This window comes from Varanus komodoensis, unplaced genomic scaffold (genome assembly GCF_004798865.1).
Source record: "Varanus komodoensis strain SLA01 unplaced genomic scaffold, ASM479886v1 scaffold33, whole genome shotgun sequence".
In the NCBI taxonomy this organism is placed as follows: Eukaryota; Metazoa; Chordata; class Lepidosauria; order Squamata; family Varanidae; genus Varanus; species Varanus komodoensis.
In genome coordinates this window covers 3,977,958-3,993,964 of record NW_025335817.1, presented here as the reverse complement: position 1 = coordinate 3,993,964, position 16,007 = coordinate 3,977,958, and the positions used below count along the sequence as shown (strand labels likewise).

Below are 16,007 nucleotides of genomic sequence, written 5' to 3'. Positions count from 1 at the left end.
TCATGCTGGGAAGCTGCAGGACCTTTGCTGGACGTGGAGGATTGCTAGCAACTACCGTATGGTTACCCCCAGAAGCCCTCCTTTGGGTTCCTCTACCAAAGGAAGCAAAGCAGCTGGCTACAGGGAGGAGGGCCTCTTTCGTGGTGGCACTCCAACTGCAGAACGACCTCCTCGAAGAGGCTCGGTTCAACCACGAATAATGGCCCACTTGGGTGTGACATGCAAATAGGCTCTTAAATTAAGACTCCTGGGAAGGGTAAGAGACCAAGTCCCAGCCAAGCCACATCATTCCTTGGCCTTTTCTCAGCAGCCTTTGGATACCAAGTCCACACCGTAGTCAATGAGCTGCATTCTGGCTATTTCCAGTTTGCACATTACATATTCATCTTACTAAATATTTGGCTTATCACCAGTGGTCTAATTCTGCTGTTTCTAGAATACACTGAGCAGGACAGTAACAGGCAGACTGCAACTTAAGTAACAGAAATCATGCCTTACATCTGATTTAGACCAAGATACATAATCTGCAAGCCAAGTGAGTCAACAGGTTATGATACTTCTGTAGTCATGCCCTGTCCATTTCTAGACCGTATGTAGAAATGGGAAATGTACTGGCAGTCACTTGAAACCAGAAGCATTTGACTCACTACGACAGCCACAGACTCCATCTTAATCTCAGCTGGCCTTCTGCTACATGACAGATCCAGCTTGTTTAATCCCTTTCACTGTCCTGGCTGGGGAGGGTCTGCAAACCAAGCCCAGTGAGGAAGCATGAAAGAATCACAGAAGCATGGAAGAGTAGAGTTGCAAGGGGCCGTGAAGGCCGTCGGGTCCAACCCCCTGCTGCTGCAGAACACCAGGCTACTCCATCCCAGAGCTACAAATGTTTAGCCTGGAAGACATGATCGTGGGCGCCTAGGATCTTGAACAACTGTCCTGCAGAAGATGCAGCAGACTTGCTCACACGGCTGGAGGTTGCAGCGAAGCAGAGTTCAGCTGAACATTAAGAGAAGTCTCTTACAAGGGCAGGTTGCTTGGCAGTGTGACAGAGGGGAACACTGGAAACGGCCTTCTACGGGGTCAGGCCAACAGCCCTCCAGCCCTGTAGCGCGGGCAGCAGTGGCACTCCAGGCTTCAGGCAGACGGTGTTCTCAGCCTGGCCTGGAGATGCTGCTGCAGACTGAATGAGAGTCCAAATGTTCACCAGGCAAGGGCTCCCTTGCCATGCCAGGGCCATTCCGCCTCTGCCGGAGGTGCATTTGCACAAGTGAAGAGTCGGCAGGGCTGGGCCAGACACCCACCTCCCCTGCTCCATTCTGGCATGAGCACGAAGGGCACTGCCTTGTTCTAGGCCTTACTTTGCCAGGCGGCAGGCTGCTCCTGCTGGTCATCTTCCTGTGGGAGGGCTGCAGGCTCTGCCAAGGTCAGCTCTGCAGGGCCACTTGTGCCTTCAGGTTCGGATGCCACAGCCTCAGCGTCGGAGCCCTGGGGGGAAAAGAGGCCCTTCCAGTGAAACCCAAGCATTGGCTGGGATGGAACCTAAGCTGACTCATGGCAAGCAGCCTCCAGCCAGGATTTTCCATCGACTGCATGCTCAGGAAATACACAGTTCAAGATGCCTGCAAACAACACTGCGGCTGCCTCCCCGCCAAAGCACCTGGCCCAGCTTTGCCGCTCCCAGTCGGCCCTCATTCTGGCAGTGGGTGCAGAAGATGCCATGTCCCAGGTCCAGTGCAGCCCAGTCTGGTCTCTGCTGGCTGGCAGTAGCTCTCTGCAGGGTGGGGGGTTGTCTCTGGCAGGAAAAAGGTCTTTCTTTCGCTGCCCTGCCTAGAGAAGGCGAGGACCAAATGCAGACATGCTGTGTGAAGAGTGGGGGCTCCCTCCCCGCTGAACTGCAGCTCTTGCTGGGGTGCCGCCATGACTGAGCCAGCAGTCACTGTTCATGGTGAGTGTCAATGCGCTGCAGTCAATGTGCCATTTTGTTTCCTGCCCAGAATGTTGATTTATGCAGAGATATGAAGAACAAGAGGCATCATCCCATTATGCTCCATTCCTGCCTTTAATACAATCAGATTCACATGGATTCACAGAAAAGTGGTTGTTATCTGGAACTAGAACAGAACCTCACTAGCTTAAGTCCAGAGTTCTGGAAGGCAAGGAATGGCAGCCAGTTTTTCTCTACATCTAGGGCAGGTGAGCACCCACCTGCTGTCCTGCAAAGGTGGTGGAATCTAACTCCCATCAGCCTGAGCCAGCATGACCTGCTCAGAGATGACAAAGCCAGCAACCTCTGCAAGGCCACAGGATTGCCAGCCACGCTTTGAATCAGACAGGGACTTCCTTCATCCTCCTGTTTTGGCTCAGCACAGACAGAAGAACACAGGTGCAGGGACTACAGAGGTCTCTGACTTTCAGTCAGAGTTTTAAGCAGATCATCTGCAGGGGCCTTTGGAGGTATGCAAGGAATGATTTCAAGGTTCTTGGAAACCAGCAGGACACAGCTAACAAAATGTCTAGTTTGTCTGAAATCAAATTTTATTTCTGACTGTGCAATTAAGTTAATTTTGCAGCAACAGCTCTGAGGCTATAGAAGCGCCTGTACTTCCTGATCAGTTCTCTGCTCTGTCTAGTTAAGAGGACAGAGAGGGAGGAGGAGGAAAGAGGACTGGGGAGGCTTCTCCAGCTGGGCCATCCACTGCCCCATAGGCTACAGTGCCATCCAACATCAACAACCCAGTGAAAAGGATGCTGAAATTTTATTTGTTAGGGTCTTTATGACTTTATTATGTTGCTGTTATTTCTAAAAATCCTTGAAAATATTTTTATCTTAAAATGGGATATAAAAACTTGTAAGAATAAATTAGCAAGCAGCTTTTTCAGCAATTGTGTGCCGTTTTGCTTTTCCCCTGAGCAATGCTTGCTCAGCCTACTTGAGTCAAGAACTCTGTGGCTGCCCAGCTGGTCACAGCAAAGAAGCACCCAAAGGACCCTCCCATCACTGGATGCACAGCCAGGGCAGCTGAAGGAAACTTGAGCAAAGGTGTGATAAGTTTGAAGGGCCCCATAAAATGCACAGATGCCGCATACCTCATGATTGATGACTGTCCAGCCACAAGATGAATCGCTGTCACTGGAATTTTCTGACATTTTTTAAAGGGCTGAAAATAAAAAACAGGCCTGCTGTGGGAGACTGTTAGGGCTGAGCTGTTGGAGAGGCGACACTGTACTCTAACATACTGCTAAAATTTAAACAGATACATTTGAAATCAAAAAGCCTCCAGTCTGCACTAGAGACCTTGTAGCAGCCAGTCAGTACCATTCAGAGGATTGCAAAACTGGGATAAAGCGCCAACAGGTCTTCAAGTTCCACCTTTCACTACAAAGCCAGGACAGCACCCTCCCACCCATCCTAGGTTCAACCAACAAGACCCAGACCACAATGTGTCCCAAGCTGAAAGCACAGATCCCTCAGGAAAGGGGTATCAATGCGTCAATCCCTCTTTTTATACATTATGTTAGACATTATTTTATGCTGCATCAGGCTAGATAACTGTGCAGTACTAGAACCGAGCATGGTACAGTGCGTGCACAACAGGTTTGCATGGGGCAGTCCCGTACAGGGAGCCCTCCTCCTCTTCTCTAATTAAGGCCTCACATGCAGTTTGCCTGCAGAGCAGCCACGCAGCTAGTCGATATTTGCATCGAGCTGCCCATCACGATCCCAGAACACTTTCCTGGTCAGTCGCGCTATCTCAGATTCCACCAGCCTACAGTGCCGTTAGGATTTGCATGTGTGCCAGGCTGCAAGTCTGCACGTGAGTAGTTGCACCTGCTCACAGGCGACTGCTCTCATGAATGCTGCAGCCCCAAACCAGGAGCCCCAGGCTCTGCAGGAGGTCGCGGGGGTGCTGCAGAGGCCCAGCCGGGCTCAAGTGCCTCGGGAAGCCATAAGCAGAGCACGGAACGCGCACGCCGCTCCCGATGAGGCCGCAGTCTCCCGCGGCGCTTGGCCCGCGTTCAGCGCGGCCGCGGCGGCCCCTCGCGAACGCCTCCCTTCCTGGGCCAGCACGGGCCTCAGACCGCACGGCCGGCTTTCCGCCTCGGCGCAAGGGCCTGGCCGACGCCTCCCCGCGGCTGCCACCCCGGGCCCTCTGAGCGGCCCCTTACCTGAGCGGCTCTTCGCCGGGCAACAGCGGGGCGAGGCAGGGCGGCGGTCACCGGGCAGGCTCCTCTCTCCGTCCTCCGTTCCTCCCTCGCCTCCGGCAGCCGCTTCCAGCCTGACTTCGTCAAAACAACAAACAAGTAGGGAAGAGGTGATGTCAGCGCGCCTGCGCGGCCCGATGTACGCTGGGAAGCGTAGTCCGCTCCGGAGGGGCGCCGCGGCGGAGCTATGCGCGCAGGAACTACAGGCCCCGGGAAGGAGCGGGGCGGCGCGGCGCGGCGTCAACAAAGGGCGGCTGCGGAGGATGCTGAGGCAGTTGCCATGCCGACGTGCGAAGTGCCGACGCCGGTGAGTGCCGGCGGATGAGGAGGAGGAACCGGGCTCGGAAAGGGGCAAGAGCGCCGCGGGCCCTTATGCGCCTTTGGAGGCGCCGCTGCAAGGCCCGGGCTGGCCTGACGCGTCACGACCGAGCAGCTGCCGGCTGGGGGAGCCGCTGCTGGCTAAGCCGCCGTTCTCGCTACCTTTCAGCCTGGCCTATCTCAGGGGATTCTTGCACGGATAAAACGGGAGAAGAGAGATCCTGTATGCTACCTTGAATTCCTTGAAGGAAAGGTGGGCTAGCAAGGTAATAAACGTTTAAAAAGTAGGATTGGTAAGAGCATCAGAAGAGCCTGCTGGGTCCAGCCAAGCAGTCCAGGCTTCTGTTTGCAGTGACCAACCAGATGCCCCAGAGGGAAGCCCACAAGTAGGACGTGAGCACAACAGCACCATCCCATTTGTATCCCGTAGCAGCTGGTACAGAGGAAAACCAACTCCAACAGTAGAGGTAATATAAAGTCACCAAGGCTAATAGTCATTAATGAATAATTCTAGGGATGCAAAACTTCATAAATACATCTTACATGTCAGTGGGCAATTAACCAAACACTCTACCCTTGAGAAAAATGCCTTGCATTGGCATGGCTTTCAAGTGAGATTCAGTGTTTTACAATAGAACTCTCACAACTCATAAAACATAACCATGCATTGATTTTTGAGCATTGCAGAGCAGACCAGCTTATGTGAGCAGAAATCCTGCAGGCTTCAGTGGGTCCATGTAGGAAAAATGGAGGGAAGGGTTCCTTAAATCAGTAGCAGAGCTCCTTTCAATGAAATACAAAGGGTGTGATTTGCACTGAAGGAAAACTGTATGCTGCACAGCACAGCCAGCATACTATTTCCCCTCAGAAGTCCTATTGAATTTAACTGGGTTTCTTTTATATGTCAATTTCTCTCACCCTTATAGGTCACAGTCTGATTTTAAAGAAGTGAATACAGAATCATAGGATTGTACAGTCGGAAGGAGCCCATAAGGCCACTTAGTTCACATCCCTGCTCAGTACAGAATGAACAACAGAATGAACAAACTATCTACACAGCTAGAATTCAGTATTTTGTGAACTACTGATCTGTCAAGGCATACATTGTTATCATTTATTTTATAGGAACCAAGGATGACTTCTGAGGAGAAAATGCTACCACGACCCACAGCAAAGAATGCAGCTTCTTTCCAGTGGCTTCCCTGTGCAGACCCTGGCAATCCTGTCTTTTCTTGTATGCTGGATTCAAAAATTCTCACCACTAGCAATTTCTTAACTAAACCTCAGCCATTGCTCTACAAAACAACCTCAAATGAGTATGGTGCTATACCACCTACTTCACAAATGGTACCCTGTAAATTCTTTCCAAAGGACAACTCCTTTACAAATCATTTGTTCAAATGTGGGTTGACACAGTTTAACTGTATTAACACTGGTGTTGACAAAAGCAAAGTTTACGATTACCCAGATCTTGCTAATACTATATAAAATGTTCTTGGTTACCTCTTAAAATAATAAAGCATTTAAGAGGTCCCAGTTTGGCTTTTCTGTTTAACGGTGTAATAGCATGACATTATAGTTGTAGTAATATACATTACTCAGCATTCCTTCTTGAGTATTTCAGGAAATAAAGATATGAAAGCTTTTATACAATCTAATTATAAGGCTTACTTTTCACTGATGTCATAACTGAACCCTTTTACAATAAAACGCTTTCTCTAGATGTGGGCACACATCACACACACACAACTTACAATCCAAACAAGATGCAGAAAGAATCCCTGAGCTTAAGCCAGGGATAGGCAACCCAGTACACCTCATGTTTTGGACCGTAACACTCATAATGATAGTCCATGCTGGCTGGCTGGAGTTCCTATAGGGCTGGAGAGCACTGGATCAGAGCACTGCCGAGCTCTGATTCACATCTAACCTGCCCCAACATCCTCACTTTTTAAACATGCACAACCCTGCCTGCCCTCATTATGGAGAAGCATATCCTATCTGTGGGGAGCCCTGGTTGCTGGCTGAAATGGTACTGCAAAGATACTGGTTTACCATCTCAGTGAGAACTTGACTGGTGGGTGACTAACCTGATGACCCAGCTTCTAGAAGCACTCCTTCCACCAACTTACACAGATTGTTGTTATGGGCCAAATTCTAAATAGGCTTTGATTACAACTATATTATCTATTGCAAATTAGAACTGGATTCTTTATAAGTACCAATATGCTGCCCAACAGAAATATGTTAATGGATTATTTTCAAGTTGCCTTCTAGAGAGACTAGTGATTATTTCATCACCTTAAGAAGGATATATTTCATCCAAATACCTAATATAATCTGACATCGGCAGACATTTTTTCAGGTTTTTAAATAAACTGAAGCTATGCAAAGTTAACATTCCTTTATTTTGCTTACTGAGCAAGTTACTAAATTAGAAAGAAATCTGCTCTAACTGCATTTAAGGAAAACTTTATAAAGATTAACACAAACATCTCATACAAAATCACGATCCCCACGTGATTCCACTTACTAGGACAGTGGTCAAGTGGTGCAGAAGGACCATGCAGCCATGCACCCAATACAGCAGCAATATCCCTTCCGAGAAGAAAGCTGAGCATTGCCAGCACAGGCATGAAGTTGCCCCCAGCCAAGGGCTGATCACTAAACACAAGGCTGTCTCGGATCATTCACTTGCTTGAATTATACGCCGAATCTTCTCAGCATCTTCTTCCACATTTTTATTTGTAGGCTCAATCTTCAGAGCAGCAATATAATCTTGAAGACCTACAGTTAATTCAGCATAAAAGTTTTAATCCTACAATGGCCTACAATCTATATGTTAAGTTCTAAAGGTGGAAGAGACACCAACTTTTATGGCAGAATCCTATGCAACTACACTTACTTCCAGCTAAGCAGGTACAGGATTACAGCCTAACAGGGAGAATCCATGGCTCAGTGTGGGACAACTGTCAAAGACACAAGCCAACCAGAGCATTCTGAAATGTAGGCCTGTGGGGCAATTCTTCACCATCCATCCCACTGTCCTCCCTTAGCATGAAGCTCAAATTTGGCCACAAAGGCGCATGGTCTCCCATAGGAAACCACAGCATTTGCAGACCAGGCATCTCTTCAGCAAAATACAAATGATACATCAAATACAAAATGCTGCTCCCCAAAGTGAGGTCTGAGAACTGCAAGCCAGATTTCTGAAGTGATGTTTCAGAAACATCAACAGTGGGACATGATCATGAATGACTGTGATGATGCACAACAAGCCCCAAATCCATCTGACTTCTTTGTCGAATGGAAACATCCAGTGAGCAAACAGGTAATTGGAACAGGCCTGCTGTTTTAGGCCCTGCCCTTTTGGAAGCTGCAGACTCTTGCATAAACAAACAGCTGCTCGCTTTTCAACTAACTGTTAATAGTTAAACAAAGATCCACATCACCTTACCTTCAGCATACAATTCCAGTTCACAAAAAGCTGTCCCACGTCTCAAATGAGCTTTCACTCTAGCCTTAGCATTTTCAGGAACAGATGGAGTCAATAAATCCAGGGCCTTGATAAACAAAAATGCACACGCTGATAAATCTGCGATTATATGTAAGCCAAGTTTCCCTTTGACGGCAACGGCAGGCCCATGGATAAATGCCCAACAGTTGTTTCCAACAGCTCGAGTCCTCGTCCCCACTTGCAAAGGCACCTGCCTCTGGAGAGGCACACTGGAATGAACCTGAGAGCTGAGCCTTATGAAGGTGGCTGGTGCCTTGCATCTTAGTGAAGCTCCACATTTGGGAAATATACTTCATCTTTTAAACAGGGATCATCAAATATTGCAAGCAGCAAGCATCACTTGGCCCTAATCTTCAGCAAAGTGTGTGAAAACTTGTCCATTAACTTGTTCTATCCCATATCATAACCTATGAGCCATGACGACGCACCCAGGAATGTTCTGGGCAAGCTAGACAACAACTTGGGACATCACCATAGCAGTGCCGCACAAAACTGCATTCTGCTGGGGTTCAGCTCTGATGAATACTCATCTGGGAGAGGCCAATTTTCCCAGAAATTGGCAGTGCACTCCCAAATTTGAAGAAAGTGGCATCAGCAAATGTGAAATAGTGTTACCCAAGATAGGGTAGTGCTTGTACAGTTGCACCTCTCTGACAAGGGGACATGATGTTTATATATATTCCTATAGTCATGGGGATGACAGTTACCTTGTTCACAATAAATGGGAGCACTGACATGAGACATCACAGAGTGAAAATGGTGTTCCACGATTCACCAGTTTGGAGTGGCAAAAAACCAAGATTTGACCATGGAGTTCAAGTTATAATGGACCCTGTACACAGTGTGCGTCTTTTTGATTGGTGGCACCCACAGTTTCCCTCTTCACACATTTGAAGGTTCCAACACTGTTTACATCATATGAACTGGAAATACTTCAGGAAATCTGATTTTATTTGTAGACAATATTCTGTGCTATCTCTATAAACAACTAAACTTGATAAGCCAGACTCTGTCTGTTGAATAACTATCGGTGGGGGCTTTGTGAACCACCCAGAGAGCTTTGGCTGTTGGGCGATATAGAAAATAAAATATATATAGAAAAATTTGCTGTAGGTCTAAAACCTCTAAGAAAAACAAATACCTTAGATGAATCCTCAATTGCCTTGTGTAGGTTTCTCAGCTTAAGATGGCAAGCAGCTCGATTCAAGTATAATGTTGGAATCTTATTATTAATGCGAAGAGCCAAATTATACGCATTGACAGCAGCAATGTAGTTTCCAGTTTCAAACATTTTACTAAAGATATAAAAATGCTGATGTTAGGAATTTTAGACTTCGTTGGGTATTGCCAACATATATTTTTAGCACTGAGGGAGCATTTAGATGTCGCTTAACGAGCAATTCTATGCATGTTTACAGAGAAAAAAAGGTCCTTCAACTCCCAGCATATAATGATAAGCAGGGCTTTGTTTCTGCAGGGCGTGCATAGGACTTGTGTTCTGATACACTTTGAACAAAGCACACGCCCAGACTTGTTCTCAGAAGGGTTTCATCTGTACCAACAAACATTAGTAAGGGCAAAAATCTTTGAATCTATGCTCATTTTTATTATCTACTTGTATCACACTGAAATATAACCTATATCTTAAGATTAAAATATTTTAATGAAACTCTGTATCATGTTTGTTGATGTCTGTCTGTACTTCCTCTTTCAGTATTTCTTGCTCATTAATTGCTACGCAAAATACGTTAATATCCTTTTGACCTTAAAAATAAGGTCACAAAGTTTTCAAGAATCGTAATAGATTTAGAAGGGGCCAGAAGGTGATCAGGTCCAACCCCCTGCTATTGTAGGACACTAAGTTACCTTGTTCCATTCAGATGATACAGGACTCCAGGTGAGGTGTGACTAGTGTTCAGTATAGGGGAACTAGTACTTCATTTGTTTTGAAAGTGATACTTCTGTTACTACAGCCCAAAATAGTGTTTGCCCTTTATTGCAGCCACATCACATTATTGGCTCATATTCAGTTTGTGATCTACAACACCCCCAAAATCTTTTTCATTTGCAGTATTGTTGACCCAAGTGTTCCCCATCTTGTAGTGGTGCATTTGGTTTCTTGTTGCTAAGTGGAGGACTTGGCATTTGTCCCTACTGAATTTCATCCTGTTGCTCTCTGCCCAGCATTCTAACCTATTGAGAACACCTCTGTCTCACAGAGTATATGCTATTTCACCTAGCTTTGTGTCATCTGCAAATTTAATTATCTTACCTTATACTTCTTCATCTAAATCATTAATAAAATGTGAAAGAGTGCTGGTCCCAGGACAGAACCCTGAGGTGACACTTGCCACCTCTCCCCAATTTCAGAATGTGCCATTGATGAGCACAATGAGTCCAATTTTGCAGCCAGTTGTGAATCCATCTAATGGTTGCACTATCTGGCCAACTTTTTGCTGTTAATAATTCACACTCATCAGGTAAGAGTGATCCTGCCATGGCAGCTCAACCCTATGGCTGGTGGAGAGCATCTTATCAGCCACAGAATTCCTCACTGCTTTGCAGAGGAAGAATTAATTTCTCAATAGCCTTCCCAGCAATCCCTGTAAAATTATTTTTTTTAAATCCAAGCCACTGAATAAAGAGGTCTCATCACTCAATTTCCAAGGGGATTTAAAGGTATGTTAAACTCATATTCAGCTAATGTAATTCACGATGCCTTTTGTAGGGTTTCACACAGAATTCGGAAATAGCATCATGGCTGCCATTGTACCACAGAATAAGGAAGAGCGCAAAAGGCAGAGGCGTTCATGAAATGCTACATGCACGCACTTATGTCCAAACTGCATCCAACCAATTTGTGGGCACTTAATGTCCTTTCTCACACCATCCCTGCCAGGCCCCAAACGTCAAGCCTTTATTCTACATGAAACAGTGTTTTAGGCATGTTTGGAAAACTCTAAACTCGAGGCTTTTGCGAATGGGGCAGCATATAAGTGTTCCAAATAAATAAATAAACTCACTTGCCCTTATCTTTCAACCAATCTGGGTTCTTCTCCTCCTCTTTTAAATCCTCTATCTCAGCAATATCTGCATTTATCATTCTGCGAGCTTCTGCTTGCTTACATAACCACTGTAAATAAAAGATATGCATAGTGTTATTTTGTACCTAAAATAATTCAACTATATTTGCCTAATTTAGTAAATGCATCACAAGAAATATGACAGTGTATGATAATATATGAGGCTTGTTTAGAATTCAGAAGGCAGAAAAAGCTATCCACCTGGAGGGCCGTCTTGGGCCCCACTAACTTCCCAAAGTGGCCATCCAAATAATTCCTGGAGGCCCCTAAGCAGCTGGGTCTTCCTGCCTACCTCCTCCTCCTCTGGAACCCTGGATTCTCTGAGAGCTGTGGGAAAGGCACGAGGGGTGAAATTGATTTTGATGCTACTGGCAGACCGAGGAGCAGGGAGAGCTTCTTCTTTTAGCTTATCTGCAAACATATTTCTGGAACTTCTACCTGCAGCAATTGAAACATAGAAACCTCTTTATTTTTCAATATATCAGTTCACAATAAAAAGGTATCTTAATGGGGAGAGAAAAAGAAGTGATGGCGCAAATGTAAATATATTTTTTTCCTTCTGCTCTTCAGTTGACAGAAATTCGGAGGTTGATAGACATAAGGATGATATAAATTAACAATTAAAAATGAACAAACAAGGCCAAGACTTCATTCAAAATGGTATTTATATATCACTAAACTGGGACAGAGAGTGGGAATTTACTACCACTGCAACACCTGGTATTCTGGGGCAAGTGGGGGGGGGGGGGGAATACTGATTATTTTAAAAAAATAGGCTGCCTTTAAGGATAGAACCTTTTCAAAGCAGCACACAAAACAAAGCAATACAGAACTATGCAAGGCACCTGTACTGAGGAAAGACTGGTCCACCCGCTCCCCACAGATGGTGTCAACAGGAGACCGTTTTGTGGTTGAGCACAAGCATCCTGCTCCAGCCCTGAAGGGTAGTTTAAAATATTCTAAGCAAACAAAGCCAAGTAGGTGGACTCGAAGTTAAACAAGAGCACTACTGGGAGTACTAGAAATGAGGGAGAACAGTACCTGCACAGTGGAATCCCCACACACTTGACGTTAGCTTTTAGCTCAGTGAGATCACGTTACCTCCCATCATTGCGTCTGACTGGGACATCTCTTTCTTGGATTTAATTTGGTTGTTTTCTTGCTTGCTTTTCTCTAGTGTTTCTCCCTTTTCATGATGTGACTGGTGTATTTCTTGAACCTTCTTTTGCTTCTCATTCTGCTCCTTCCATTTCTCAATCTCCTCAGTGGCCTTTTTCCGCTCTTCTTCTTTCTGTTGTTCTATTCTCTTCCTTTCTGCATCTTCTAGCTATTTGAGTTAGACAGACATCAAATCCTGTTCTGCAATTGTTTCACGAAGAATGCTTTGCGACCCACCTCTCATATTCAACACCACAGTTCTATGAGGAAAGCAACTAAGATCCCAGTGTTCCTGCCGCGGAGCTGAAGAGCAGTCATGGTGAGACATTGTGAGGCTACCTGGTACACTCACAGTTGGGCAGGGATTAGAATCAGACTGAGAGCCAGTAGATCAGAGGGCAATTGTGCCATTTTACATTGTTTCTGAAAAGGTAATAAAACCCAGAATGCTCATATCCCTTCCCTCATACCACAACACCAGGACCCCCATTCAGGGCTGCTGCCATCTATAAAACAGCTGAAATCAGACCTCTTATTCTGTGATCAAACAACTGCATACAACTGTTTGCAAGCTGCTTCTCTGTAGCAAACTTCCTTGCTTTATGTCTGGTCTCATCACCAGATTTTCAAATACTGGATTGCAGTCCCAGGAGATGAAAGGCCACCCAGCACAGCTAGAGAGCTCTCACAAAAGACTGGTCATGGGAGGGTGAAAGAAGCTTGAGGCACTGCTAGGAGCAAAGGAAAAGGAGGAAGGAAGAAGGGAAGAAGAGAAGGTAGAACAAAATGGGAAAGGCATAGCAAGGGAGGACAATGGAGAGAAGAAGAAAAGCAGACCTGGATATACAGAGATAAGTGAAATGGATCGTGGTGATGAGAACACAGTCCACACCATGGCTGCATGCTGCTGAGTACTGAGCTAAACAGAGGTGTACAGATGTCTTCATTTTCAGTGTTCAAATACATCCCAATAACAGGTATTATCTGGACAGTTTTCATGTTACCAACAGAAACAACCAAAAACAGAAATATGTGAAAATAAAATGGGGTTGTTAGAGAGCCTACAGTCATAAGGAAATAGAAGAAGTATCTTCCAGGAAAAGGCTGAATGATTAAATGAGTTCTTGGGACTTCAGGAGAAAAGGAACTGCAGAAGAGATGGAAAACAGCATACAAAGAAGGCGGGACTGGAGATCAAACTTCTTTGTAATGAGTGGGGAAAACAGAGAGACAAAGAGAGGAAGATTAAGGATCAGCAAGGAGAAAAGAATGCAGATGTGCTTGCCACAGCTGCAGGTGCACCTCACTTTAGGGCTGCAGTGCAACGTGCAGTATCTGCATCAATGTTTTCGGGAGGTTCCTGGAACACTGGTTCACAGCCCCTTTTCTCTTCCTCTAAGGATGGCACAGGCAGTGCTCGACTTACCTTCATTGTGGCATCAAGAGCAAATTTATTGCGTTCTCGTTTCTGAGTAGCTTTTGCTTCTGCTTCTGCTTGTGCATCCACTTGGGCTTTCTGTACAGCATCCTCTCGGATTCTTTGCATTTTCTCTTTGTCACCTCAAGAAACCATTTCAGCAACAGTTAAAGATGAGACAGTGTGACGGAGCAATTGAGATCTAAGAAAGGAGAGGTGTTGAAGGTGTGTCTGGCAGGAACAGTGACCCTTGCAGGTTAGATGCTGCAAGGAAGGGGAAGGATTTTCCTGAGACTGTCAGCTGACTGACAGCTTCATGCCTCTCATAAACAGCCTGCCCCCAACTTTAGGGTGGAAATAAGGAAGCAAGGTGGCCACAGAGACTGCCAGCGATTGAGCTGCAACCAATCTGATGGGGACCAAGTTGTTCTGCCTGTGTGGGAAGTACAGGTAGAAGGTCTGCAGGTCTAACGTTGTGAACTGCCTGGAGGGGGTGAATAGGCAGGATAATAATAGCAACTCCCCACTTTTGGGATCCTGTGGGCAACTGGCTTGCTCCTGTGTGAACAGAGCGATGGACAAGATGGACCACGAGTCTGATCCAGTAGGGCTCTCCTTACATTCTTGTGACTTCTGAGCAGACCTTCACAGCAAGCATGACTGCTACTCTGCTTGAGCAGAGACACTCACTGCTTCATCTGTTGCACCACACCTTTGAAAAGGCAGACATCAAGCCCACATGCCACTTAACACAAACACTGAAGCCATCCACACCCAAAAATTGCAGCACACCCTGCCAACCCCAGCCTTTTTAGTTTTAGCTTAGGCTAATATAGTATTGAATCATGTACTCTGTTGGAAAGAAATCAGATACATGCATTTCACTCACTCACCAATTCCTACAGAAAGATTAGTATAGTTTTATCATACAAAAATCAATTTAGTCTTCCTGATGGGAAGCTTACCGTTTTCCATAACCAGGGATTCCCACATGACCGTTTCTTTTTTATAGAGGGTGAAGAAAACGGAACCATTCTCGATTTTTGCACTGCTACGAACATCATCTATAGGAGCATACAGAATGGCTTCAAATAAAAAAGGAGGAGAATTCACCTAAGAAGAACATTTGAGAATTGACATGTGTTGGCCTCCATTCAGAAATTTACACAAACAAATGTCATGTCAAATTTTTAGAATGAGTTGTTAATTCCCAAAATGCTTTCCTATCACATTCACATTGAAACAAACTCAACTCTGTTCCTTTAAGCAGAGCAGAAGTGTAGCTAGATCAGCTTAAGGCCTGCTTGGGAAGTTGGCCCATGGAGTGGAAGAGGACTGAATACGGGTCAAAGCTGCAGCCCTAGAATCAGTCTGCCAGTGACTGATACTGAGAACTGTGCTGCCACTGAGGCCTGGAAACAACACATCCTGCCATGCGGGCTAGTCCTTATGATCATTCACACACAGAAACCCAAAATGACATACAGGGCCCACATAGATTATTCCTGTCCCCAGGCTTACAGTTGGAAAGTCATGCCACACATGGTAAAAGAGATGAGAAGGGCAGTGAAAAACCAAACAATCAAGGACCTAGTCCTTAATTAAACCTGGTAGCCATTGGGCTTTACCACCATGGCAGAAAACCCTTCAGAGCTATATAAGTTAGTGGCCATCACTCACCTTTGTGACAATGAGTAACCCGAACCCAACCGTAACTCCTAATCCTGAGCCAAGGGTTGGAGCAGCTCCCCAAGGAAAAGGGGCGACAGTAGTAAGCGCTGCTCGCAGAGAAAACAGGGAAGTGGAGGCAGGCGGTCCCACAGAGGCAGCAAAGCCCGCGCTCGAGCGCCGGGAGATCCCTCTCGGGCCGGGCCTCGCCAAACTCGCGTCGCCTCCCTTCCATGAGTCTTGACCCTCCTGGGCGACGGGGTGCCCTCGTTCCAGCCAGACTGGGGGTGGGCTCTCCGGTCCAGGCACGGCCGCTGCTACGCGGACTGGCAGCGGTTCTCCCGAGGAGGAAACCCTGTCCAGCTCCGCCAGCATCCTCGCCCGTTGAGCCGGACCAGGACCAGGACCAGGACCAGGACCAGGACCAGGACCCGGCCGCGGGGAGAGCGGCTCCTGGAGGCGCGAGGGCGGCGGAGGAAGAGCCAGCCCACCGGCCCCAGCACCCACCTTGAGGTACTGCTCGGTGCAGAAGATGCTGCCAGGACGGAGGCGGGCGGCCCGCACGGGCACGGTCAGGTAGACGGCCTCGGCCGTTTGCTCCCAGCTGTGGTCGCGCACCCAGAGCGGCATGCCGCGCCCGCGC

At 46.6% G+C, this 16,007-nt stretch overlaps 3 protein-coding genes across 11 annotated transcripts in view; 1 reads left to right on the top strand and 2 right to left on the bottom strand.

The window, feature by feature from the left end:
• The window catches only part of CCPG1 (cell cycle progression 1), an 18,495-nt gene extending 11,394 nt beyond the window's left edge, over positions 1 to 7,101 (bottom strand). For 7 of the 9 annotated variants that reach the window (XM_044438627.1, XM_044438628.1, XM_044438633.1 and 4 more), the window contains exons 1-3: positions 7,055 to 7,101; positions 4,168 to 4,281; positions 1,359 to 1,485 (exon numbers count right to left, since the gene is read on the bottom strand). In XM_044438627.1, coding sequence (XP_044294562.1) covers positions 1,359 to 1,485; positions 4,168 to 4,281; positions 7,055 to 7,087 — 274 coding nt within the window. In that variant the 5' untranslated portion in view covers positions 7,088 to 7,101. Of the gene's footprint in view, positions 1 to 1,021; positions 1,152 to 1,358; positions 1,486 to 3,087; positions 3,159 to 4,167; positions 4,299 to 7,054 lie in introns of those variants that run through there. The other 2 variants (XM_044438632.1, XM_044438635.1) reach the window with 2 other exon arrangements.
• Positions 4,306 to 6,287, top strand: CUNH15orf65 (chromosome unknown C15orf65 homolog). The gene is made up of 2 exons (XM_044438640.1): positions 4,306 to 4,510; positions 5,647 to 6,287. Exons 1-2 carry the CDS (start codon positions 4,391 to 4,393, stop codon positions 6,007 to 6,009), a joined length of 483 nt encoding a protein of 160 aa, XP_044294575.1. The 5' UTR covers positions 4,306 to 4,390; the 3' UTR covers positions 6,010 to 6,287.
• On the bottom strand, positions 6,911 to 16,007 carry DNAAF4 (dynein axonemal assembly factor 4). The gene is made up of 9 exons (XM_044438639.1): positions 15,872 to 16,007; positions 14,662 to 14,809; positions 13,706 to 13,839; positions 12,223 to 12,448; positions 11,414 to 11,559; positions 11,062 to 11,171; positions 9,180 to 9,333; positions 7,979 to 8,084; positions 6,911 to 7,308 (listed from the first exon to the last, which is right to left on the bottom strand). The coding sequence occupies exons 1-9, from the start codon at positions 15,992 to 15,994 to the stop codon at positions 7,208 to 7,210; spliced, it is 1,248 nt and encodes a 415-aa protein (XP_044294574.1). The 5' UTR covers positions 15,995 to 16,007; the 3' UTR covers positions 6,911 to 7,207.

What these genes read in the sequence shown, in the direction of transcription:
- DNAAF4 (XM_044438639.1), bottom strand. Translation starts at nt 15,994, where the DNA reads ATGCCGCTCTGGGTGCGCGACCACAGCTGGGAGCAAACGGCCGAGGCC. An exon ending in GCACCGAGCAGTACCTCAAG is followed by an intron (nt 14,810 to 15,871) that starts GTGGGTGCTGGG and finishes TGTTCTTCTTAG; the next exon opens with GTGAATTCTCCTCCTTTTTT. An exon ending in GGGTTCCAGAGGAGGAGGAG is followed by an intron (nt 11,172 to 11,413) that starts GTAGGCAGGAAG and finishes TTTTATTTACAG; the next exon opens with TGGTTATGTAAGCAAGCAGA.
- CUNH15orf65 (XM_044438640.1), top strand. Translation starts at nt 4,391, where the DNA reads ATGCGCGCAGGAACTACAGGCCCCGGGAAGGAGCGGGGCGGCGCGGCG. An exon ending in CGTGCGAAGTGCCGACGCCG is followed by an intron (nt 4,511 to 5,646) that starts GTGAGTGCCGGC and finishes TTTATTTTATAG; the next exon opens with GAACCAAGGATGACTTCTGA.